The sequence below is a fragment of the Protomyctophum parallelum genome, assembly GCF_964188405.1.
Source record: "Protomyctophum parallelum genome assembly, chromosome: 22".
Taxonomy (NCBI): domain Eukaryota; kingdom Metazoa; phylum Chordata; class Actinopteri; order Myctophiformes; family Myctophidae; genus Protomyctophum; species Protomyctophum parallelum.
Window position 1 is genome coordinate 11,525,199 of NC_139714.1, and position 26,333 is coordinate 11,551,531.

The 26,333-nt window shown below is 41.5% G+C and overlaps 1 protein-coding gene across 1 annotated transcript in view; it reads left to right on the forward strand.

Moving 5' to 3' along the window:
• Positions 1-377: 377 nt before the first annotated feature.
• Positions 378-26,333, forward strand: part of ano6 (anoctamin 6) — a 30,413-nt gene continuing 4,457 nt past the window's right edge. Inside the window, exons 1-17 of the mRNA XM_083757875.1 lie at positions 378-705; positions 8,460-8,530; positions 9,225-9,353; positions 12,747-12,812; positions 15,144-15,431; positions 15,754-15,867; positions 16,206-16,321; positions 17,716-17,850; positions 18,398-18,503; positions 19,619-19,679; positions 20,824-20,969; positions 21,657-21,734; positions 22,256-22,484; positions 23,636-23,805; positions 24,715-24,812; positions 25,248-25,378; positions 25,891-26,096. Of these exons, the coding sequence (XP_083614001.1) occupies positions 612-705; positions 8,460-8,530; positions 9,225-9,353; positions 12,747-12,812; positions 15,144-15,431; positions 15,754-15,867; positions 16,206-16,321; positions 17,716-17,850; positions 18,398-18,503; positions 19,619-19,679; positions 20,824-20,969; positions 21,657-21,734; positions 22,256-22,484; positions 23,636-23,805; positions 24,715-24,812; positions 25,248-25,378; positions 25,891-26,096 (2,238 nt within the window). The 5' untranslated portion in view covers positions 378-611. The remainder of the gene's footprint in view (positions 706-8,459; positions 8,531-9,224; positions 9,354-12,746; positions 12,813-15,143; positions 15,432-15,753; positions 15,868-16,205; positions 16,322-17,715; positions 17,851-18,397; positions 18,504-19,618; positions 19,680-20,823; positions 20,970-21,656; positions 21,735-22,255; positions 22,485-23,635; positions 23,806-24,714; positions 24,813-25,247; positions 25,379-25,890; positions 26,097-26,333) is intronic.

Here is a 26,333-nt window from a genome sequence, read left to right on the forward strand (position 1 = left end):
AAGACATCGTGACAAAAAATAACTACCGATACCGGAATTGGATTATTCTTTTCAGTTTCCTGAAAAGTAACTGTCTGTAAATAACCTGAACTCCGTTCTGAATACCAGAATACGGCCAAAATACACACATAATAGGCTACATTACGTCATACTGTAGGTCTACTTATTGTAATGTTTGCTATAGTGTACTTTTAAAAGTATTTATTCTTGCCATTTGGCAAGAATATTTGTGTGATATGTGACTGTCTAGATTCTTGCCTGGCTGTGGGTGGGCGTAACAATCTGTCAAAAAATCTGCCTCGCCAACAACGTCTAAAATCCCTCCTCCAGTCGCTCCGACCCCACCCGTTTTCTTTTCTTTTCTTTCAAGTTACAACTTGCTCTTGGGGTTGGATCTAGCAAATAGCAATAGTTCGGCTCCCATAGAATCCCACCGGATCAGAGAGGGTTGGGAAATAAAGTTGAATATGCACAGGACGTAGCTGCTGGGGAGCCAGCATTAATGTACCTTTTTATTGTCGTGTATTTTTTTGGGGTGGGTTGTCTTCTAAATCAAATGATGTGAATTATAGACCCTCCTCGCATTATTATAATAAAGTAGCCTACAGAAGATGAGCGACAACGACATCCTAGAAATGGACGAAATGGACGAAACAGAGATGCTGGATCTGGACGGAGACACAGGGATAATACAAGAAGACCTCGGTGAGTTAAGTCTTCAAGATCTGTGCTTTGTCAGACTCATCATGTCGCAAGATACATTTCATCATGTCTGTGTGTGTGTGTGTGTGTGTGTGTGTGTGTGTGTGTGTGTGTGTGTCTGTGTGTGACAATTTAACAAGTTCTATTTACTTTTGCAACTCAACCTCTGTGTAATATATTTATGAGAGCTGACAGCTGCTCTTTTTGTGTCCAGAGTTAAAAGATCTGTAAGGGTTCATTTGGTTCCTCGATCACTATCAATCATTTTAGCTGGACACCCTGGAACCCCCATACCCTAACTCACCCCACTGTACAGTACATGTCACTGACACACCATGACACACATGATACACATCTTACGTTATTACTTACAAAACAACAATCATGTGAAAGTCTCCATCCAAAACACAATCCTATATGACGTGAAAGTCTAGCTATATTATATATAGTTCTATGGTTTGTATGATAGTTATTCCAAATAGTTCACATTCTTTAACACAGGCATGGGAAAGCAGACAGCTGTGCTTTCTGTGTAGACTGTAGACTGTTCATGGGAGTAAAGCAGGGTTAGTTTTCCATTCATTCGCTCTGGCCTACACTGGAAGTGGAAAGACATTCCGCTGTCTCTGAGTCATTGGCCATGAAGCTTTGTTCCCTGAATTCCATTTCTATCATGCAAAGTTGCAAACAATAATATCTCATGTTCAGTTGTTGGATCATGTGGTGTAAGACTTTCACAACATATGGTGGATGGATAGTGTATTTGCAAGTTATAACAAACGATGTGTGTTACCACAAACTCCTGAGCAGACGACAGAGAGTGACAACAAGACAAGACAAGACACAAATTATTGTAGGCTATACACCATGCGCCTTTATACCATGCATTACATTCCACAATGACCTCAATGGAAACAATCTCTCAAGATTATTATTTTTTTGTTTTATCCTTTTGACAGATACAAATGTTTATGCGTATGCGTTTTGTCAATAAAGATGTCAGTCAGTCAGTCAATCAATCAAAAGACACTAATTTATTACAGCAATTTTGGATATATGCTTATTTTGGTCTTATTTTGGACACAAAATATCAGATTTACCAAGCTCACAACACATTGCAACGTGACATGCTGTATGCTTGTAGATCGTCTATTTTCTGCTGTGTGATGAAACACATAGGGCTTAGGTGGTTAAGCAACGGTTGGAGAGCAGACAAACTTACTGTATTGTCTCATCTTTGAATGAAATAACACATGACATGACATGAAAATCACGTGTGTTCTAAACATGTTGTTATTGCACCTCTGCTCGGTAGCCTGACCATACTTGCCCTTCTCAAGCACTTCATCATACATGTATATCAAATTCAACTGAACTTTATCGTCACATCACATCATGGTTTGGTCACAGGTTTACAGGTGTGAAGAAGTGGGTGAAATGATTGTTCGTACAAGATCCCATCATTTGTAGTTTTCACTTTTCAGGAAAGGGAATAAGAACATGAGATAGATAGATAGGAAAACAAAACAAATACATTCAAATATTCCTGATATGAGTAGATCATTCTGTTATCTTCCAAGTGGATACAGGGTCTCTATATCTTGCTGCCTTACCCTTTATGCCTAAACCTTTTGGGCATTTGTTACTATTTTGAAAAACTAGTTCAAATGATGTGTCTTTGCACTTGTTTCCTCTGCCCTGTTTCTGCTCTATGGTGACAGTTTCCTGGTTAGTAAGCCTTGCCGAGCCATGTGGCTCATAAGGCAGCTTATGGGCTAAGTACACCCCCTGGAAATGATGCTAGTATGTCACAGGGACTTGCCCCTTGATGCTGAGAGCCACGCAGGGAGGCATTGTTTCCCATTTTTTGTAAGACACGGCCGGATCGAACCCCGACCTCTCAATTTCAGTGCGGATACTCTTAACTCTAAGTATCGTAGCATGTTGCGATGCAACACACTGAGCTTGTAGATTTGCTGCTTTGTTATCAAGATTTATTTTGGAAACATCTTTTCAGATGGGGATACATACATCATGTCCTTGACATGAAAACATTTGCGAACCATTGCACTGTTTTTAAGTTTTGAAGGTGTACAATACAATACAATTCACACACATGGGAGGTAATGTGGCCCAAAAATAACATGCTTTATGTACAATACACCTTTGTTTCGTGCCTTGAGTGATGACGCTTACTTTACTTACTTACTTACTATTCTATCCAATCATTTTGGTCTGTACTCTGGTGTAATGGACTTGATTGGTGCTTTATCGCATTGTTCATCAGAGTGGACGTCATACGGCTATGAGTTTCCTTGTACTGAATCATTTATGCTCATAAAGCCTGTGGTGGTTGCAGCTTATAGCGCTGCAGTAGCTGAAGATGTCTGAACACTTTTCGGTGTGTAACAGGTCCATTTGGTTCCATTTGTACACACTCGGTTAAATAAACACTGAGGATAAAGGCATTTTAAAATGGCCCAGATATATCTTTAAAAAAGCGCTCAGGTTGCGTGGCTCAGCCAGTTTGTGTGCATGACATGCCATCAGCATGGAATGTCATGGCATCATAAATATCTTATCACAAAGGGTGCGAGCACGACTCAAACTCGTTTCAATATTACTGAGCTTTCTTACGGGTGCAGTCTAGAACAGTTACTTTACAATAATAATGATAATGAATTCTCTATAAGAGAATTCCACCAGCACTCACGGAACTCTCCTGGCACTTTTATTTAAGTTGGCCTGGAACGCGTTGTGACCTTGTAGATCAGTTATTTTTGCTGAACGTTCACAGTATAATTTCCCCTTGATTGATTCCCACTGATACGGTACAGTGCGGATTATACTTTGTCATTATTCACCCGTTACGAATGCCATCAATGCATTGAAAGGGACAAAATCTGATTAATCAGAGCATTGAATGCTCTCAGTAGCCGCTACAGACCTACTGTATCAAGATCTCAGTAGGCTTAGCTGCAGGGTGTACTTTTGGATGAATAGTTGTTCCACAAAATATATATATGACTTGTATATGACTAAAGTGATTTATTTTAGACCACATACATTCTTTTCATAAAGGAAGCAGTGGACAGAGAAGGTTTGGTTCAGTTTGCTATGAATTCCAGAGGAAAAAAACACACACACACACACACACACACACACACACACACACACACACACACACTGGCTGCGGCACATCATTTCTTATCAGAAGCAGAGGAAGACACTTGATTTTGGCTGGCACTAAACAGGAAAGCTGTCTAAATGTAATGCCTGATTTTCAAGAATGAAGTCAAGCAACTGTGCAGTTTGCATGATGCTTCTGTATACAACAGCTATAGACTTTTGTGCAGATGTGTAATTTGCAGGTGCAGGTGTTCCAACCCTACTGATATTTTCCATGGTTATTATGCCACAGTAATATATATGGACCTGGTCTGTAATCTTGTGTCTTCTGGTGGTTTAAATTCCTATGTCACTGCATGGTTTTAAAAACAGTTCATATCAAGAGCCCCCAGGTATGCAAATGGAACCTTACAGGTCCATTTGGTTCCATTTGTACACACACTCTCTGAGTTACAGATGTGTATGTGTCTCTTTTAGTTCCTAACTATCAACAATTTAACCCTGGACCCCCTGGAACCTCCTCATGGATGTCTGGAGTGGAGTCCCCAGACCCAATTGGAGAACCACTGTGCTATGTAACGAATGCCAGTTTAGAATGTTAGATACATTGTAATGGCTATCTAGTGTCTAAATGCCAGTTTAAAACTGTAATTCATTTAAATTGAAATACCATAATTACTATACTATAAGTAGACGCGTTAAACGGAAGTTACGGAACCAAAACAACGATGGCGTGTGAATATATATATAGGTATCAATAGTGTCTGCAGTGTATGGATGAGTGGAGTGTATTGTGTGCATAAATTGTGAATAAATATAAACCCAAACTGGAACCCAAACAACACTGCTGCTCACTGGAGTAGAACTATGGCCCCAGCTGGGTGAGGCCTAGTGGCTGACCACCTGCCCGATCCTGCTTCTCTTCATTCTTCAGTAATATTCTGCTTCTGTGAACAAAACAGAAAGAGTCAAACAAAGAACTGTTGAGTGTTGAACAACTGTTCATTACCCTTTCGAAAAACCTTCAGTGGCATACTGTAGATTAGTGTCTTTGTTGTTTTCTCTGCTGAGAAGAATGATGCTGCCTTCTCTTCGGTGTGTTTTTGAACTTAATTTGTTTTCCTTACAGCTGTCTGTTGTTAAGGATATTCTAGAGGGAGGAAGTGACTGGGTGGGTGGGTACAGTGGGAAAAGAATGTACAGTACAGTGTTCCTGCAGGCTGCATACATAAGGATGTGCGAATGGATTGAAAGATTTCTCTCTCTCTCTCTCTCTCTCTCTCTCTCTCTCTCTGTATCTCTCTCTGTATCTCTCTGTATTCAATTCAATTCTCTCTCTCTCTCTCTCTCTCTCTCTCTCCGGGGAAACGCCGGGTCTCTGTAAAGTTTCCTGTTGTGATTTGGCGCTATACAATTGAAAGCTACACATAGGCTTACAGCTTGGGACAAAATGCAGTTCAGACGTATTAACTGCCTAATAGCATGGCACAAAGGAAAATGGAGGAACAATTATTCCACTCTATATTCCGTCTCTATGGGCAGTGTTTTGAAAACAACATCTGATTCCAGTTAGCTTTCCCATGATGTACTGCTTGAACGTGGAAACATGCATTGCAAACGCAGCGATGAATGATGTGTCTGCTCTTTGCTGTTTGTGTAAAGATTTGATGCAACGCTCGTAATACAATTATGTCCCAGCAACTGCACTGTTAAGACTTTACTTGGAAGTAACGTGTTAAGTATGTGGCGTTCTTAGTGAGGCAACGTGACCGCTGCAAGATTAATATGGAGCAGAATCGGCCTTAAGAGGGAGTGATACTAGTTGTTTGTTATGGCCATGCAACGAAACTGCAACAGCTGGTGAATGATTTATTGTTTCCCAAAAGAGATATGAAAAGAGGGTGGACAACTTTGTCTCTTTTGATGTTAAATTAAAGAATTCTTATAAGGGTGGTGATAGTTGGAACTTGGCTAGATGGCCTGTGCCTGGAAAATCGCCAGTTTTCATCCCCTGGTCCCAACAGGGAAAATCTTGGCAGAGAAAATGAATTAGTAACGCCCCACCAGGCCACCACCCCTCAGTAAATGCTATCGGGGTGCTTTTTAGCAAAGGCACTTAAGCCTGAGTCACTCGCAGACAGTGTAGCTGCCTGGTCACTAGAACAGTGCAGTTTTCCAGGGACTCTAGCTACTAGCTGTGAATCAGTGTAGCCTTATCTTACATGTGTTGCGTAACCTCATTAATCTGAATTAGGGTGGTGCAGAAAAGGAGCATGTGTGCTGAGCCCAGCATAACCCTGTACTGAATAAATAAAGTATACACAGAATTAATACTGCCTTCAGGGTTATGGATTAATTGTCAAGACAAATTGAAGCTGGATGTCCTTGTCTCTTTTACTATTTTTTAACAGACTCTTAACTGACCTCACACCAGAGGAAGGCATATGCACCTGCTTTTTGTAATATTTGGTTATAAGGTTTTGTTTCTTTGTGTATGTTTGTGTATTTACTGTATTATCTTTTGTACTTTCTGTCCATGTCATGTATGTAAAATCATTGCTGTAAATGTTCTTGTTTGTATACAGGGCGCCATTGAAAATGAGACCCTGATCTCAATTGGATTCCCCTGAAATAAAGGTTTCAATCAAAATAAATCTGTCAAGAGTTATGCTTGAACACAGTCACCTTTTCTTGTCTGAGCAAAAGATTATCCATGGGGTTACAGTATTCATCAGCTGAATTACAAGTTAATTGTACAAAGAATAATTTTGCAAATTATATCAAAAGGTTCAGATATCCCACTATCCAAACCAGAGCAGGTGTTAATCGTAGGTAAGACCTGAAATACCGACTGCAGTTTAAAGCTTTAATTCTGTAAAGTCCAGTAGTCAGACAGGTTCTCATAGCCAGTCTGCCGAGTAAAGATTAAAGACAAGATATTATGTTACGTTGGTCACTTAAATACATTTGGGTACACGGGGTGTTCTTATCTATAGCAAAAGGCTATAGATGCCAGGCAGGCACAGACCTTGGCAGGACATGTCAATATCATTGATGACATTTTCTGGATAGTTCTTCAGCTCTTCAGCACAGAATTAACGCTAAGTCACATCAAACTACTTGCGGAGAGGGTGATTGGCCGTCCCCTGCCCTCCCTCAAGTCCCTGCACGACTCCAGGGTGCTGAGGAGAGCAAGGAAAATTATGCCCGACCCCTCCCACCCTGCTCCCTTCCGGGAGAAGGTTGCGGCTGCCGAAGGCTACGAAAGCCCGCCACAGATAAAGCTTTTCCCCCTCAGCTGCCATATAGGCTGCTCAATGACTCTGACTTCCCTTCCACCCCTGCCCCCTAGTGACACCGGCACTTTGATGCACTATATGAACTATAACTCTGCACTTTATATTTATTTTCCCTGCATGGTGTTATCTTGTGTCTGTTGGTTTTTGTGTTTTTTGTGAAAAAAGGAATTGAACACACATCAAATTCAAACGCAAAACAAATTCCTATGTGTGTACTATATACAAATAAAAGTATCTGTCTGAATCTGAATATCTTTTTTTGTTTTTTTTTGTTCTCACTTCATCATACTTCAAGCTTAGACTATGGTAATTATTAAATTTTCCATTATGCAGGAAATTAACACCAGCCTCTAGCCAAGTGTTGCATAATTTGGATGTCCTATTCTGTTCCATTCTACCGTATGTCTATGTGATTAAGTCTTTGGTTGTGAATGGTGCATTTGTCTGCTCTGAAAGCCACTTGGCAGGTCACCAAGCATCATCTGGCAGTTTTTCAGTGGAAACAAGACTAAAGGTCCTTGTAGACTGCTGCCATTTTTCTGAAAAAACGGCAGAAAGGTGCTGAAACCCTCCCGAAGAAATGCAGCAGTCTGCAGGGATCTTCAGAGTATGAAAGCCTAGAGGCTGTGCTGCTCCCTAGTAGTACACCCACCAAAGACATTTGGTTAAAATGTGAAAAACAAACATAAAATTATACAGTAGGTGCAGAATTGATGGGCATACAGTATATTATTCACTGAACGAGGCACTACAGAAAAGGCTATGGTGACTAGGGATGTCCCAATCACGTTTTGTTTTTTATTTGATCGATCATAACACTTATTGCCATATCACAATACAATATGGTGACCACAATCAGTTAAACTCAAACTGCAATATGCCCATTATAAATTTATAATACACAGTATGGTGTGTTCAAAGTTGACATGAAGGTGGTCTAGCACAGGGGTTCTCAACGTTTTTGGCCGGGGACCCCCGGAGATGCTTTGGCAATGTCTCGGGACCCCCGCCCCCTACCGGCCCCCAATATAAATCGACTGCTACAATAACCTTAATAATAGAGACAATACACCATAAATAAATACTGAAACCAGATAATCATGGGAAGGTGTATATGTGTACTATATGTAAACTCTTAATTTCCATTTTCCAGCCATTCAGTTGCAAAAAAATATATATTTTTTGAAAATAATTTGGGTGATAATTTAGTGAAATTGAAAAAGTTCTGAATTAGGAAGGTTAATTGTCTCCAGCCCTGCCTGTAACGATGATTTCATTCTCATTCTCGTTTATGTGATGCTTTTGTTTTTTCTTCTGTTTACCTTATAGTTTACACCCAGGAGTTTTTACCAACGTATAAGTCTATAGAGGAGGGAACACCAGTAACCAAGGTTCTACAGGTGAGTCAACAGTACTGTTCATTTCATGTTTACTTATTCACATAAAGAGATGGGGAAACCCAACCCATAGTATGACTTAAAAAGGTGCACACCAACCATTTTCATGTTCAACCTTCATTGGTCCTGACTCCTGACTAATGCTCATTACGTTACTGTAAGATGGTACCATTTCTCTCTGCTCCATCTGTGTCTCAGACATGGGCTGTGGACAGTTATGAAACCTGCCTAAACATCATTAGCCTTTCTCTTTCTTGAAAGTTAACATGTTGAAATAGTAGCCATTGCATAAGAAATCCTCCATTTCACATTATTATGTAGGCAAGTATTCAGATTTTTTAAATTAACATACACACACACACACACACCCAATGTTGCAAAGAGCAACACCCACACTACATGTGTTTTGGTTTACCGTATTCCACTGTGGTCTGTATGTCAGCCAACAGTTAATATGATCCTCGGAGAGCAACAAGAAGAAGGGCGGGTGACACACAGTGTTTGTTGACCCAGCCCTTTTCTCTCTGGTGACTTCAATCACGGATGGAACACACAAGGTCGCCATATAACAAACAGCATTACACAGCACAGAGCTCTTTTCTCCGCACTCTGAGGGATGTACGACATCATGGACGAAGAGGACTACGAGTTAGAGACCATACCAGACTTACCGGACGAGCTCACTTTCTGTTCCCAGGCCGAGTACAACGACAAGCCCGACTCGCTGTTCTTCAACGACGGCGTGAGGCGGATCGACTTTGTCCTGGTCTATGAGGATGAGGACAAAAAGGACTTTGAGAAGCGACACACGTTCCAAAGGAAGAAGGTAAGAGCTTGAGGTAGCATTTGATCTGCCAATGACATTTAAACCATAAATCAACATTGTTCCAGGTGTTCTCTAGGGAGGTAGGCAAAGGCAAATACTGATTCATAAGTGTCCGGGAATCAAAGCCTCAACTTAGCAACATTTCAATATTTGTTAAGGGAAGGGAGTTCTTCTCTGCCTCTGTGTGACAGTGTCTCAGAGTTGGGAGTAAGATAGAATACTTTGAACACATACAGATTGTCAACACACTCAGTGAATAGTGAATACACACGTGTGAACTGCCAACTTGGCTACTGTCTTGTACCTTTTGCTACAAAGCAGTGCAACTGGGTGTCAAGTGTCTTGCTCAAGGGCACTTGAAGTGGATTGGAATGAGAAAGCGATATCGACATCCCCAGTGGGGATTTCCCAGCTGGTCCAGGGATTCAAACAAGATTCAAAGATAAAGATAAGAAACAAGTGAAGGGGAGAGAGAGAGAAGGGGTGAGGGAGAAGGAGAGAGAGAAAAAGAACAAAATAAAGCAATAGAGACAGAGAGATGAGAGAGGGTTACTGTACACTGAGTGAGAGACAGAAATGCTTCAAAAAGGCTTTCAGAACACTTAATGTAAACAGCTACTGCATGGAGTATGAAAGATGTGTTGTCAGAGCTCAGCAGTATTTGACTGCTTCAGTTCTCCTACTATAGTACATTACCAGTATGATATATGGTTTTTATTATATAATCGTATAACCTTGTTTTACAGTCATAGAGATACATGTACTGTATACTCCTTAAAGTGTTTTAAGGTGGATAAAATCGAGTACATGTGCAGGCTGAGATTCAGTCCTATGCTGTCTTTACAGTCTTCAACGTCGCTCATGTGCTCCTGAGCACATGAGATTAATAGAAAATGCTAGTGAAGCAAGCAAGGCTTAAAGCTACAACATTTTAACGAATCTGTACATACCGGTATAGTAAAGAATATTAACACAATAATACTAACATATCTGCAGTGGTTGGAGATGGTCTCCTACTCTTCCATTGAGACATTTATTTAAAAATTATTTGAAGCACACAGCACACCAGATTGTACATTAGACTTTATTGTAGATCTTCGGGCATCAATGCACTTGCCTGTCTGCATCAGGAGGAGTGACTTGAGATAAGTTATATATTGTTATTTTCCACTATACAAAATAATACTATTGATGTCTGGAGTTTCCAGACGTGAACTCTAGCCCTACACATACAGTACATCCAGATGTGTCAGTGTGTTGCAAACACTATGTCACAACAAACATACACAGAGAGATGTGCAAGTGCCTGCAGATTCATACAGCCAGGACACATCAATCCATCAATTTACACTAGACTCCTCCTACGTGCATTTTGTAATGTTTACTTCATGCTGTACCAAAGGCATGCAGCTAACCACCAGCTCCGGTCATGTGGCAATAAAGATCCAATCCAATCTAATGTAATGTAATCTAGTGAGTGAGGCCAAGAAGCAATGATGTGATGCAGAAGCCAGGATACAGAAAAGGAATAGAATAGTTTTAAGATAAATAATAAGATAAAATATATCTCTATAGATTAATCACATGTGTCTCTATTCTGGGCCTGTCATAGTGGGTCCTAATAATTATAATTGCGACCACAGGTCGCATTTACTATGAAAGCGTACATTTCCCGTCCGTCAGTCAGTCAGTCAGTCAGTCAGTTAGTTAGTCACCCCCAGGCAGGTCATGCCTCTTGACATCATCAAGGATGGAGATCCCTGATTTCATCAATATTAAGCCCATATGAGATCCCTGATACCATCAATATTGGCCAGCAACTCTACATCTGACCTCAAACCCTTAGATCTCCATATATGGAGCTGACATTCCATATGTTGCCTCTATATATCCTTCCCCATCCATCCTTCCTGTTCGATGTCTCCCTTTTGACTGATACCTGTCCATTTAAACTCTAGACGGGCCTGCCCTAAAGTTATTAGTACAGCCACGCCCGGCAGCCGGCGAAAACTAGAGTTCTCAATAGGCCCCAAAATGAAGGCCCGGCCCTACCTGGGCCCTCATCAAACACTGCCCCCGCTGCCACCCTTAGATCTCCATATTTGACCTGTTCTGACATTCCATAATGTTGATCTGACCTCATCAAACCTTGTACACTCAAGACACACTCCATATATGGCCAGTACAGAATTAATTCCATTATGTTGATCTGACACCCCATGCCAACGCGCCAGCGCTCGCCCAGCATTATGTTGTCACCCAGGCAGTTGCTTGGCAGTTGCGTGCCCTTATAGGGTGAGGTCGCTTCTCGCCCTCAGGCGTCTTACTGGTAATAGGCAAACATTCGACTAAAATGTACAAGCTCACAACATGCTGCGTTGTGACACTTTGTAAACTCAGGAGGGAAAAAAAGAGTGGCTCAAGTACTGACTGATCAATAAAGTATAGGTTTTAAGTGGTAAAAACAATAGCCATTAGTACCATGTTGTTTTGGAAGACCGTCACAACCTGAAGCATTATATGGGTCAAACAAACTATGTGTCTTGGCTAATTCCCAGCTTAAGAGCTGGTCTTGTGGACAAGGCTGGTTGCTAGCCTGCACGCGAGAGCAGCACTACAGCAGAACCTGTGGGAATCCTTCAATCCCACATCTTAATCCCAAGGCCTCATTTAAAACAATGTAGGTCTGCACGATGCAATACGGTCTGCCAGGACAGAGGACACTCCCTGAGTTTGTTTTCCTACACACAGACCTGGGCCAGATGTTAGCTCAGCTGCAAATGATTTGTGGTTTGTTCGAGTTGCTCAAATTACCAATTGGGCGGAGAGCATCAGACAGTTACCAAATAGATTTTCAAATACTCAAATACGCAACAAAGTCTTATGCACACCTGTATGCTCTGAGGCGGGTGCGTAGGCAGGGCTCAAGTATTCAGAAAAAATGCACATAAAGTGCACAAATACCCGCACACAGTCTGCACTGCAATATGAACTTTATTGGCAACGTTTCGGTCAAAGACCTTCTTCAGGCATCTCCTGTGATGCCTGAAGAATGTACTGTATGTATCTCACCTCAGTCGACAAAAAGCGAGAATAAGCAAACCATGAAATGTATTTGTAGACATTGTTTGGTACAGATCGATGTTCTTGCCATTTAAGTGGACTCTGTGACGTTGCCATTGTAACATACAGTGCATTTGTTAATTGGGACTGTTCCAATTGTATAGGAAACATTTTAATTATTCATAATAATTGAAATGTCTTCTTGGGTGATAATGAGTCCAACAGGTAGAACCATTATCGTAATAAACACATAGATGAATTTGGTCATAATATTCAGAGACAACGGCTCATTCAGACCACTTCCTGTGTGCTCTCTCCTCTCCCCCACAGAGACGGAGAGAATACTTTGAAGCCAGTCTGATGCAGATGGGAATGGAGCTGGAGGCCACCAGATCAGTAAGTTCAAGGCAGTCTGCACAATGTGGCAATTTTTTAAGACGGGCATGAAGATTGTCGAAAAAGGATAGCTCTCCTCAAATGTCCTCCTGTTGTTTTCTGGTATACAGTAGTCTTTTTGAGAAACACGTGAACCCTAGCCATCCCTTTTCTGGCGAACATTCTGTGACATTTTCAGAACAATGCGATGTGTGATTGTGGGATATCGGCTGTTTATGCCAAAGAGATTTAATTGGTGTAGTGTGGGGGAAAAGGAGGGGACCCAGTGTAGACCCCAGTCAACATAGGGTTTAAGTGGTTAACCCTTCAGGCATTAAGGTTTTTATGTGCTCTCAACTACCCTGTACAACTCACTATAGACAGTAGACACACTGCACATGTTATGTTGAGATCAATATAAGTGGCCTGCACTCGACACAAAATGTATTTTGGCGGTTGGAGCCAAATGAGTTGATATTGGGGAAAAAAGACTATTCTCTGTTAAAATGTAAATAAATCAACTTGATGTATGCATGAATTTCTGATTTTCAGAATAGTAATTACACCACAAATCAACATTATTTAACATTAGTCCTCGTCTTTTGGACCCTGGTTCTGTCAAGTTGGATTGATGTTTTGTTTGGCTATAAATATAACTTGAATAACATCCAAGATTCCACATGCCAATGTGGACAGGGAAGCGGGGAGTTGTTCAAAAACAGTTTTATGTGCAGCTTGCTTCCAGCCCCATCATTACACAGCCATTATGTAATAATCCGTTAAAGAATGCTGTTTAATGCACTGTGTTGGTTTCTTTACACACGGTTATGATAAATGGTAAACGGACTGCATGTGCATTTATTTTCGACCCTTCAAATCGCTTAACAGTGTTCTTCACACTACAAATACAAATGTATATACCGCTCAAATCTTCTTCTTTTTTTAAGATATTTTTTTGCGGCTTACGCCTTTATTGATTTTTTTAAGGGATAGAAAGTAGGCTGACAGGAAACGGGAGAGAGATGGGGGGATGACATGCGGTAAAGGCCGTGTCGGGTCCGGGAGTCGAACCCGCGGCACACCGCGACTGGATCACCAGTCCGGTGCCCAGACCGTTACGGCCTGGGCCATACCGCTCAAATCTAACTCCAATAATGCATTCCAGCCATTCCTTAACTGTTTACACGATGTCAAGTCTTGGATGGATGCCAACTTCCTCACTCTCAACGAAAATATAACCGAAACCATAATCTTTGACCACCATTCCACCACATCCTCTTGCACCCTACGTGCGTTAAATGCTAATATACATCCCTTTGTTAAAAACCTAATTTTTTATAAAGATTTTAAATTTAATAAACAAATAAGCTCCGTTGTGAAAACGAGTTTCTTCCAACTTAGAACTATTGCTAAGATCAAGTCGTACCTCCCCCCAAGCAGCTCGAGATGGTCATCCATGCCTTCATTTCCACACGAGTTGATTACTGCAATTCTCTGTACACTGGTATCGACCAGGCGTCACTTAGGCGCTTGCAGTTAGTGCAGAATGCAGCTGCCCGTCTTCTCACTCAAAAACGAGACCACATTACCCCAGTTCTGGCCTCTCTCCATTGGCTCCCTGTTAAGTTCAGAATAGATTTTAAGGTGCTTTTATTTGTTTTTAAATCACTTCACGGTCTCTCTCCTTCCTACCTCTCTGACCTAATTGTGCCCTACGTCCCATCTAGAGCATTAAGGTCTGCAGACAAGCTGCAGTCGAGTTCACAACTAGTAAGAGGAGCAGGGGTGATAGTGTTTTTGCTGCTGCGGGCCCCAAACTCTGGAACATGCTGCCCCTCCATATTAGATCTGCCGAGGCAATTGGGGCTTTTAAATCCCTCCTCAAAACTCAAACTGCACCTGATTTACCTGTATATTGATTTCCTGCTCTGTGCTATTGTATGCTCTGTTTTATATTTTATTGTCTCTTGTCATTGTTTTATATTGCTATGCTCTACTGTCCCCTATACTAGGGAAGATACAACTTTAGCTTGCAGTGATTGGTCAGCTTCTGTTAGCCCTTTATGTTATAACATATAGGCTGAATATGTGATAAATATACAGTATAATAATAATAATTATATTAATAATGTGTCACACATAAGTAGCAAAAAATAGCAGTTCTACAAGCTCACAGCGTGTTGCAATGTGAGACATTGTGAGCTTGTAGATCTATTTTTGCCCAGTTTTGTTTTTCCAAGTGAAAGTGGTTAAGTGTAACCGTCCACCCCACAGCGACGATATATATATATATATATATATAGTATATTAGACAACATCACTAATAATAACCATTATCATCCGGTTCTCCAGGTGACGGATGAGAAGCTGTTGTTTGTGAAGGCCCACATGCCCTGGGAGGTGCTGTGCACGTACGCCGAGGTGCTGCACATCAAGCTGCCCATCCAGCCCAACGACCTGTCCTCCCGGCCCTCCCCGTGGAACTACATCTCCTGGCTCACCAAGTACTTCTACCCCAGCGAGGACATCATCACCAAGGAGGCCGACTTCTTCACCGCTCCCTTCGAGAAGGACCGCCTGGAGCACTTCTTCGTTAAGGACCACGATGCCTTCTTCACGCCGTCTATGAGGAGCAGGATGGTGAAGTCCCGTTAACGACAGATCTTTTGTGGAAAATATCTCAGTCAGAATATGAAACATAGTATCTACATTTCCAGGGAATCTTTTCTGAAGCTGGTACTATACGTCTCGCTAACAACAGTTTGCAACATTAGAAAATGGTTCATAAACATTGCACAAGTTCAGGTTCATTGTCATATAACATGGTACATTATGTTGATCTGGGGTAGTGCAAGACTACAATACAATACAGTACAATACATGACAATGTGCAAGAAAACAGGATTTGTTAAACACTAATTTTAAACATGCTAATCTGATTTATTTCTTTAATGTATTGCAGGCTTACTACATCCTCAGCCGTGCGCCTTATGAAGTACGAGCTAACATAAAAAAGTTTGGCATCACAAAGTTACTGGATGGTGGAGTGTACAAGGCTGCCTATCCTCTTCATGATGTGAGTGAATCTGTGAAGCTTACGTTTCAGTCAGTCAGACACGCCACTTTATTGTAATTAATTACAGCAGTGCTTCTCAAAGCGGGGTCTGGGGACCCCGGGGTCCATGGAGGGTTAATATAGCATATAGCTTTAACCCTATTTGCATCAGCTTAATATTGAAAATATAATGTAAAAGCAAATAAGCAATGCCCTCCATCTGACCACTTAATCACGGCAGCCGAATGACTAGACAAAACCAATGCACTCTAGCTCATCTACATCTTTAAAAAGAAGCGTCATATAATTTCAATTTGTGTGGAATACGAATGTGTAGTGTTTGCTGTTTCCCTACTCAGTGTAGCTTCAACATCAAGTCAGAAGAAGATGGCTACCCCAATGAAAGGTTTCTACTCTACCAAGAATGGGCTCACCCCAAAAGCTTCTACAAGATGCAACCGCTAGATCTCATAAGGTAGTGGGTCTCTTTTCCCCATTCAAGTCTGCACACTGACCCCTTTTCCACCAGTTGGTTCCCAATGGGAACCAGTTCAGTTTTTAGTGAGCCAGAGCTCCGACATTGGAACGTTAATTATGAATTGAGTGGGCAAAACCATAGATTTTTATCACCATGACACTTCCCCAATTGAATCAAGACAATGATTTATTGTATTTCAAATTTTACATTTTTAAATATGCAAATAAGGCATTATGTAGAAAAATATGTAAAATAATAGAAAATCTGAAAAAGCTACTACTGTGGAAGGGTTATCATGTATTAATTTACTTGTAAATTAATACATATTACATATTAATACATATTAATTTACTTGTAAATTAATACATTAAACAATTTAATATAGGTCTAGTTTTTCCCACCAATTTTAACTAAGAACTAAAAAGAACGGTGGAACGCGGGTCACTGTGGCTTAAAGGCTCCCAGTCAAAGCTGTATTTGTTAACGTTTGGACTAAAACAGCTTTCTTCAGAATGTTCACTTTTATCCCATTCACAGAAACTCCATTCACAGTTCACAATAGACACTACCAATGGCATTATGCCAAGCTATTTAATTGGTCAAAGCTGTGGTTGCTATGGCAGCTCTTTCTTGTAGCCAGAAAGCTAGTTTGCTGCACAGACATACTATATATAAGCCTCATGAATGTGCCCTCAGTAAAGCTTTATGGTGAACCTATTTATTTAGTACACATACTGTTAACGTTGGTAACTGTTACATAAAGTCTTCACTGTTTGCACCAACAATAAACAATGTATAACGGAGGTATAACGGACTGTAATGACCGGGCAGATAGGATATACTCTGTACACACTTTAGAACTGAATAGAAATAGAATAAAACAGAACAGGGGAAAATAGAATAGAATAGAACCTAACCCTAGAAACACTAAAACAGCTTTGGATTGTTTGCCATGGCAGAATCAAAAGCAGAAAGACAGTCACAGCAGACAGCACAATACACTAAAGCTAAAGCACAAACTGATAAAGGTACAACACACAAACACAACTTGACATATAGCTTTGAGTTCATAGTTATATTATATTATATTAGTTACAGTATATTTTCACCTAAATCCATATAAGGCTGACATCTCTGTAAGAAAAATAACTGAATTACCTTCATCTTTCACCAAGTTCCTCCAGTTCCAGCTGCATTAACCCCTCAACATAATGCAGTTAATTAGCTTTTATGTGCAGGAATTGGTCCAATTTCTTATTAATGGATTTTTATTTTCAGCGTTATTACATTACATGGAGCAAGATGCCATATCCTTAAAACACGAACATTACTTGACTTCACAAAAACAGCGAAATTCTTGTTTCAACTGATTCATTTCCTGGTGTTCACAGGAAGTATTACGGGGAAAAGATTGGCATATATTTTGCCTGGTTGGGATTCTACACAGCCATGCTGGCCTTCGCTGCCATTGTGGGACTGGGCTGTTTCATTTATGGCTACAAGACCCAGGAAACAAGCACTTGGAGGTACATTATGGAATCTGTTGTTCATGTGTATATTGCAGTATCTCACATCACCCTTTCAGAATTGTTTAACTATAATCCATGACTCTAAAAGCGAGCTCCGTCCTCAGAGAGCAGGTCTTTGCCAATCTCATTGTCACGTTCGTAGCCTCGCACGGGGCAGCACACCTAAACCTAACCTTAACCCTCTCCCAACCATTAACACACCCCTCACCAACCTTAATCCGGTCGTTTTAACGCACCCTTCACCAACCTTAATCCAGTCGGACCAATGCTATGTCTAACCAATGCTACCGTATGTCTAACCAAAGTATGCCTCCCCTACTGTAAACATTGGTAGCAATGACACATGTTGCCCATATTGCATTATTTTGTGACTGTCTGTGATTGCAGTGATCGAGTAGTTTCACTTTGACAATAACTACTTCTGGTCTCACTACCACTCACTTTGCTTTAATTTTGTTAACCTCTCTCTTGTTACCGGACAGTGTGTGACCGGTCTACTCTCTTACTGGACAGTGTGTAACCGTTCTCCTCTCTTATTGGACAGTAAAGAGGTGTGTGATCCAGAGATAGGCGGGGCCATAGTGATGTGTCCACAGTGTGACAGAGAGTGTGACTACTGGAGGTTAAACAGCACGTGTGAAGCCTCTAAAGTGAGTGGAGCAGTCCTTACTACTCAATTTCTGTTTTTGAGGGGCGCAAGTCCCTTGTATACAAGATTACGTCATATGGCAGCCAAGTCTATGGGATTTGTAATGTTTGTTTAGAGCACTTATGATGTAAATCGTTTGCCAGGCAAGTCTATGGACTTTAAAGGGCCCCCTCACCCTATTTGCAACCAGATCTTATTTTAATGATGTTTGGGAGAAAATAAACACTTTCCTGTGGGGTTTTATGTGGGTAATTTGTGTTTTTAGATATTTTAGTCTTTCAAAGTGTCTGTGATGTCATGGACACTGGTCTCACTGCTGGATTACTTGCTGCACTCACCCCTACCCACCTTGTGGATACAACATGTAGTCCAGGAAGGACGTGAGACCAGTGTCCATGACATCACTGGCACTTACTTACAAATGCTAAAATCCTGAGAGGTTTTACCTCGATTAGTCGAATAATCGATCGGATGAGTCTATTCATCGGGAGAAACCAAGCAAGTTAAATCAGACATTAAGCACCCCCACAGCCCAAATGGAATGATTCTCTGTTGCAGGGTTCCCCAGTTAGTTTTCTCCAAGAGCCAAATTACAGGGTGACATGCTGAGTGCCACGAAAATGTTATTTTATTAGTTAGAATATATGTAGAAGACTTATTTGACAATTGCCTTCCTTGACACAATAACGAGCTGGACACACTCCTCTGCAGTAAAGTGGATGGAGTGTCTTTTCTCTCCAATAAAGGCCCTTGAATATGATGAAATAATATGATTACGGATCCCTGTGATTATGGTAAACTAAAATGTTGAGAACCCCTGCTTTTATGAATGGTTTCCAGTACTGTTGCTTTGAAGTCCATTGCATTTAGGGGGGTCATACCTATGTTCCCTCAGCCCTATGTTCCCTCAGCCCCGAGGTGCGCTGCGGGTCGCGGTTAGGTTTAGGTGTCTGCCCCGGGGGAGGTTAGGGTTAGGGTGAGGGAGGAGGTAGGTTGTCGTAGGCTGAGGGAACATAGAGCTGAGGGAACATAGGTACGGTCCCCATTTAGGCACAGCTGAATGCCTGAATTATAAAAAAATTGTGTGTAAATACTGTTGTTTCTTCTTTCTTCCAGAAACTTTGTATATTTGATAACTACGGGACACTGGTGTTTGCTGTTTTCATGTCAATCTGGGGTGAGACACTCAATTAACTAAACATTTCCAAGCTTTCATACTGTAATTTCAAAAGGTTTTCGTGTCTATAATACGACTATGAGAACCAACGGCGTCAACTCCGGGAGTGCTTGAGGGCTAAAGCACCCACTGACACAATAGTAAGCCAAATAGCACCCACTGACTGAAGTCTGAAGCTCCCCTCCCCCTGGTCATTTTGTCATGTAGGCACACACCTTACGGTGTTCCAGTGACCGCACGGTTCATTCACACTCCTGCAGTAACACTACACTGACACGGTCAGCAGAGAGGCTGCTGTCTGACTGTGTACCGTCGGTCCGTCTGTAAAGAGCCATGAGACGGGAGGGAGGGGAGGGGCAGCAACACCGCCGGGCAATCTCCACACTGACTTGAGACTTGACAAACAGAGCCATCTCAGCCAAAATATCCCACTCACTGCCGTTATAAGAACTTTCCGCCACTGATGAGAACCCATTGTCTTTTCCTTTGAATTCAGTCTGTCTTGAGAGACTAATAATACGATGACCTGCTGATCCAGTATAACCACTGAATCAGCAAATTTTAAAAATGAAGAAATGCTCTCAAGTCTTATGACAGCATAACAGCTATGACTCGCGGTTTTGGCAGCATGGTTAACGATTTTCCTTCCTTTTTTTATATTTTCTTTGCTGACTGTGGATACATTGTTATGGCTAATATATCTGACACAGAATTATAGACCTTCATCATATACAGTATCTGTTCAAAACATCTTTGGCCAATTGGCCTCACTAAACATGGTAACATTACAGTTCACCACTCTTGATTCAAACCCACATACCATGATACCAATAATCACAGAAGCATACAGATTTGATTCATTGCTTCCTCCCAGGTTGCTCTTCCCAAATGGATTTCTCTCACAGACCCATTTTGGGCGGGAACTCCTTTTGGTGTTGGCACTATGTTATGCTTTAGCTATTTAAAAATAGCAGAGCTAGGTGGCGCGCTACGAGCTTGTAGGTCTGCTATTTTTGAAAAATCGAAGAACGACTGACATGGAAACATAGCTTTTTGAGAAAACTGTCAGGATTTAGAAGACATTTTTAGAATCTGATCTCAGGTCAGAATGGGTTAACCTCGTCTGTCTATTTCCTTGCCACAGTGACGTTGTTCCTGGAGTTCTGGAAGCGCTACCAGGCGGAGTTAGAATACGAGTGGGACACCGTGGAGTTCCTGGCCCAGGAGGAGCAGCCTCGTCCAGAGTACGAGGCAAAGTGTCTCCATGAGAGGGTCAACCCCATCACACGGGTAGGTCACAAAATAAATAACACATGATAACAAGGTGTTCAAGGTGTTTGCCGCAGTGTGGTTGCAGCAAGGCGCACAAATACATAAAACACATAGAAAAGTTACACAGAACGAACACACTGAAATAATCAATGTCAGCTGAAAATGACCAAGGAGTGACATGGGGAGTCTGTCTATTTCTACGGTGTTAGTTTGCGGCCCATGGGAACAGTTGGGAAAATGTCTGTGTGTCAGGTTTAGCCTAATCTCTGAAGAACAGATTCAGAAGGTGGAGAAAGGTTCATGGGAATGAAAACATAGACGCCCCTATCGATGGTTCCCAGATTGTGTTTAGCCTGAGTGACCATGCAACCTGAACGGAGTGGGTTAAACTCTCCTCCCTTGCATTCTGTGATTCATTTACTTGATGTCTTGCCATTATTCTGTACCTCTGTTTGTTCCTGTTTCCTCATTGTAATTAATGGCTGCCGCTAACATCATATTACATTATGCAAAGGATGGTTAAGATTAGACTATAGAAGAAACCAGACATAATACTGTAGATTAATCTTCATGTTAAGGGTCAACTAAAGAGTTCTGCTTCTGTTGGACCCTTACACTGCCAGACTGTGTTGATACAAAAATATGAATTTAAGGCAATGTTTTCAAAGCAGAGAACTTTAATGTCATTTTATTGTGATGTTTCAGGTGAGAGAGAAAGTGCCTTATACAGCCTGTGGGAAATGCATTCGGGTTTCCTTAGGAATATCCACCGTCCTGTTCTGGGTAAGTTGCTGATATGCGACTCATATTTATTTACACCACTTATTCTCCCACTTTTTGTGTGTCTGACCAATTCTACATACATGACCTAGAGCCTCCCTTCAAACCTTTTTGCTATTGTACACTTTTTATCTGTCTGTATTGTTTAGAAAATATTGAACTAATGGAAAGTAGTACAACTGCTTTGGACAGAACCTCTTAACTCCATTGACAATATATTGACAATATATTGACAATATATAAAGTCACAACACCAACTTTGATGAGAGTCGAGACGGTATTGCTTTGTTTTCAAAATATTCATTAAGAAAACCGTATATTTTGGAGTTAGGTGGTTTCCTCCCGACAGCAGAGATATAATATATCTATAACTTTGGTCTTGAAACCCAAAGCCTAACCCCTCCCCTGTCCAAGTGAGGATGGCCTTTCTGGTTTCCCATGCGGGTAACTTGAGTTTGAGTCTGTGGTGTTACAACAGCACCACATCACTTCCTCTTCTGTCTTGCTCCTCCCCCCCCCCCCAGGTGCTGTTGATCGTGGCGTCCGTGGTGGCCATCATCGTGTACCGTCTGGCCGTGTTCTTCGCCTTCTCTGCGAGACTTAGGCGCCAGGACCTGAAGGAGTTGGAGCCACTGAAGGAATACGTGACGCCTCAGATGGCCACCTCCGTCACTGCCTCCATCATCAGCTTCGTGGTCATCATGACCCTCAACATCCTGTACGAGAAGGTGGCTATCTGGATCACTGACTTTGGTGAGGCAGCACTTTTATTAAAGATGGAGTGCCATGATTTTTTTCCATCCTAAAACATCATCATCAGGCTATATTATTATATAAGGAGGAAGAATCTTTTCAACAAAGTGTACAGTATTTGTTAAAATGTTGTTTTTTTATGTGGACACACCCACCGGTTCATTAAGTATGCCTGGTTTGCCTGATGGGTGGTGATCCACCTGAACTGAAGCCGCACCCACTGCTGTTGTTGTATGATATAGAGCGCCGCAGTCCCTCCCCCTTTCAGAAAAACGAGTGGCCCAGGAAATGAAAACCCAATGCATTCTCCCATCGGCACTTCTTATTTAATTTATTTAAAGACGGTTACGCCGCGGACAAAGCCAACTCGGATCGTAACAAATCATGACAATGAACACAATGTTTTGGGCCGATCAAATCATTAGAAAGAAGAAAAGAAACTCAGGAGACAACACTATTTGTTTTGTTTTTCGTCTTATAAATTATTTGATCGGCCCAAAACATTGTGTTCATTGTCATGATTTGTCACGATCCGAGTTGGCTTTGTCCGCGGCGTAACTGTCTTTAAATAAATTAAATAAGAAGTGCCGATGGGAGAATGCATTGGGTTTTCATTTCCTGGGCCATTCGTTTTTCATCATTGCACATAACCACGCCAAGAGGTCTAATGAAGTACTGTCACCTAATAAACACATGAAAAGCTGAAAAAAACACAAAAATCACAGCACTCCTTTAACTCTCCTCGTGAAAAATACATAAATAAGTAATAGAACTGGACCCTGATTCATTTTGCACATATCCAAGAAACTATAAGTTACTGAATCATACATCATACTATTCAACATGGAATGCAGCGAATCAGGCTAGAAACCAGGTTATGTTAATACAGCATCACAATCATTTTAACCACTTTACCCATTTATACGTGGACTATTCAAAAATAGCCCACAAGTTCAATTTGTAGAACAGCCTTTACTGCTATAAAAATAAATCAAAAGTTTTGAATATTTTTGAATTTCTTTAAACAAATCTTCTCTTCTGAAGTTCGCTGTCAGGCCTCCAGGCTTGCACAAAACCTTTTCAGATGGTGGGGTCCACAGCCAAATACATAGTCTCACACCCTATTCCACTGATCTGACCCCTGATAACAGAGCTCCCCCGGACCAAGACAGAGTACGAGAACAGTCTGACCCTGAAGATGTTCCTGTTTCAGTTTGTTAACTACTACTCCTCCTGTTTCTACATCGCCTTCTTCAAGGGAAAGGCGGTTGGCTACCCAGGAGACCCTGTTTATCTCCTGGGAAAGTACAGAAATGAGGAGGTACAGTTTTGTATTCTGTCAATGTCATAACATTCCCCCAAATCATGAGTCCTAATGTCCGGGACATTCAGCTCAGTCTTAAATCAGTCTTATGTCAGTCTTTGGCCTCTTTGGCACAGTTTAGAGTGCCGGTGTTCACACAGTGCACACATGAATATAACAGCACTAGTACAGCACTATCTCAAAATCATGTACTTGCCCCACAAGCATCCTGGATTGTAAAGTACCATGTTAGTGATTTGATCAGAACATACCTACTGCAAGAGAGGAGCTGTGTACAGTAGCATTGTGTGATCTGTCTATATATTGCGTATTTATGTGGTTGTGATCTATCAGCATCTATCTACACTGGCATTTAAAATAACAACCTTTGATTGACTGGTGATACAAGCAATCAGACTACCGGTACCTTCAATCAGTGTGTATGATAGAGAGAGGGTGGAAGGTGAAGACACTTGTCTACAGCTGAAAATCACACTACAGTTTCATATCTCTCTAGGTCATAATTACACCGCATACATCACTATTTTAATACATTATTAGTATTAGAGCATGCCTCTTATTGGAGATTCGCACTGTACCGTCTGTACTAGGCTAAGCCTGTCTATGAATTAAACCCTGTAACCTTATGGATTCACGCCTTCTGGTGGACAGACTCAGTAGTACACCCTGGGATAGAGCTTTCTTACTTTCCTTCAGGTCCTTACAATGAATTAGTTTAAACCACTGTTTGTGCCATGAGAACTTATCCCACAAACACATGCTTATTATTATTTCTAAATATAAAGGAATATCTGTGTCGTATTTATTCACCATGCTCCAGCTGTGTAAGGGCCTTAAGAAATAACGATATCTAAGCATGTAAAGTAATATTGACTGTAACGGTTGCTGTGTATCTTGCTGTTGCAGTGTGACCCTGGGGGCTGTCTGACTGAGTTGACCACCCAGCTGACCGTCATCATGGGTGGGAAGGCCATCTGGAACAACATCCAGGAGGTCCTGCTGCCGTATGTATTGTAGCTACCATCACAATCACAAGCTGCTTTTGCCAAGAAATTAATTACCGATACAGTAGCATTGTGGGGTTGGACTAATACAGTAGCATTGTGGGGTTGGATTGGGGGTAAATCCCTGCGACATACTATACATGTCCAGGGGGTGTACTTGTACATCAAGCTGCCTCACGCTACAGAAACAGGAGCTAGGTTCCTGCCCTATATGGGCCTCATGGCTCGGCAAGGCTTACTACTACTACTACAGTAGCATTGTGCTTTGTGTTAATTGTCAAGACTCATTAGCCAAACACTAGGAGGGAAACACTTCAATCAATACCTTTCCTTTACATAAATTGTTAAAGTAACTGTTGCATAGTGCCTACTATCTCTAGAACTTACATACTATTCTCTGTCCATTTTCCTTTCACCTCCTGTCACCTTCTGTAGGTGGGTGAAGAACATGATATTTAGGTATTGTACCCGTGTGGGTTCACAGAAGGTCATTCCACGCTGGGAACAAGACTACCGGCTACAACCAATGGGAAAACTGGGACTGTTCTATGAATACCTGGAGATGGGTACGGGGATGGTTGTGTGTTTGTGCGTATGCAGGTGTGAGAGTGTATGTGTGCGTGCGTGTGCATAACTGCTCGGCTCAACTCTACTCGCATTTTTGGGGCTTTCCAAAATTTCCAGTCAAAAGTAGTACCTGATACTGAGATGATACCAAACGGTGATGTGGAAACTCTGCAGACTACTGATTTGTTTCATAGAATCTTCTCTAGTGTCATTGTGTCACGACGATAGTACTGCATGGAAGCTCCCGAATATTTGTTAACAAACTTTTAAAGTAGGTGTGAAATGGAATCAATATTGAGCATGGCCTATGTCTTGCCTTTTTTTTTTACTTTATGTGAAAAGTGTTGTTTCCAGCACTCTCCTACGCAGAGGGTTGGATTATCTGCGATGGATAATGAAGTACCAAGAGCGAGTAGAGTCGTGTTGCGTTATGCTGGTACCTTGCAGGGGAAAAGTGCCATTAGATGGAGGCAGCGGACTCATCACATCATGTCTTGTCATCATCTCCTAGTGATCCAGTTTGGCTTTGTGACTCTGTTCGTGGCCTCCTTCCCCTTGGCTCCGGTCCTGGCTCTGGTCAACAACCTGTTTGAGATCCGGGTGGACGCCTGGAAGATCACCACCCAGTACCGTCGCATGGTGCCAGAGAAGGCCCAAGACATTGGAGCCTGGCAGCCCATCTTGCAGGGTGTTGCCATATTGGCTGTGGCAACAAATGTGAGTCTTGACGACACTAAGGATTCAAATTCAGATTTCAGTCTTTCCCTTTCACACTTTTAGTTCCCAAAATGTGGTTCTATTTAAAAGCTGTACTTCGTACAGTACATTTGTTGCATTTTTCATTGACCCATTTAGACCTGACATCGAAATTAAAAGAATATCTTCTAAATCATATCAGTTTTCTGAAATACCCATGTTTCTATATCAGTGGTGCTCAATATTTCATGTTAAGGA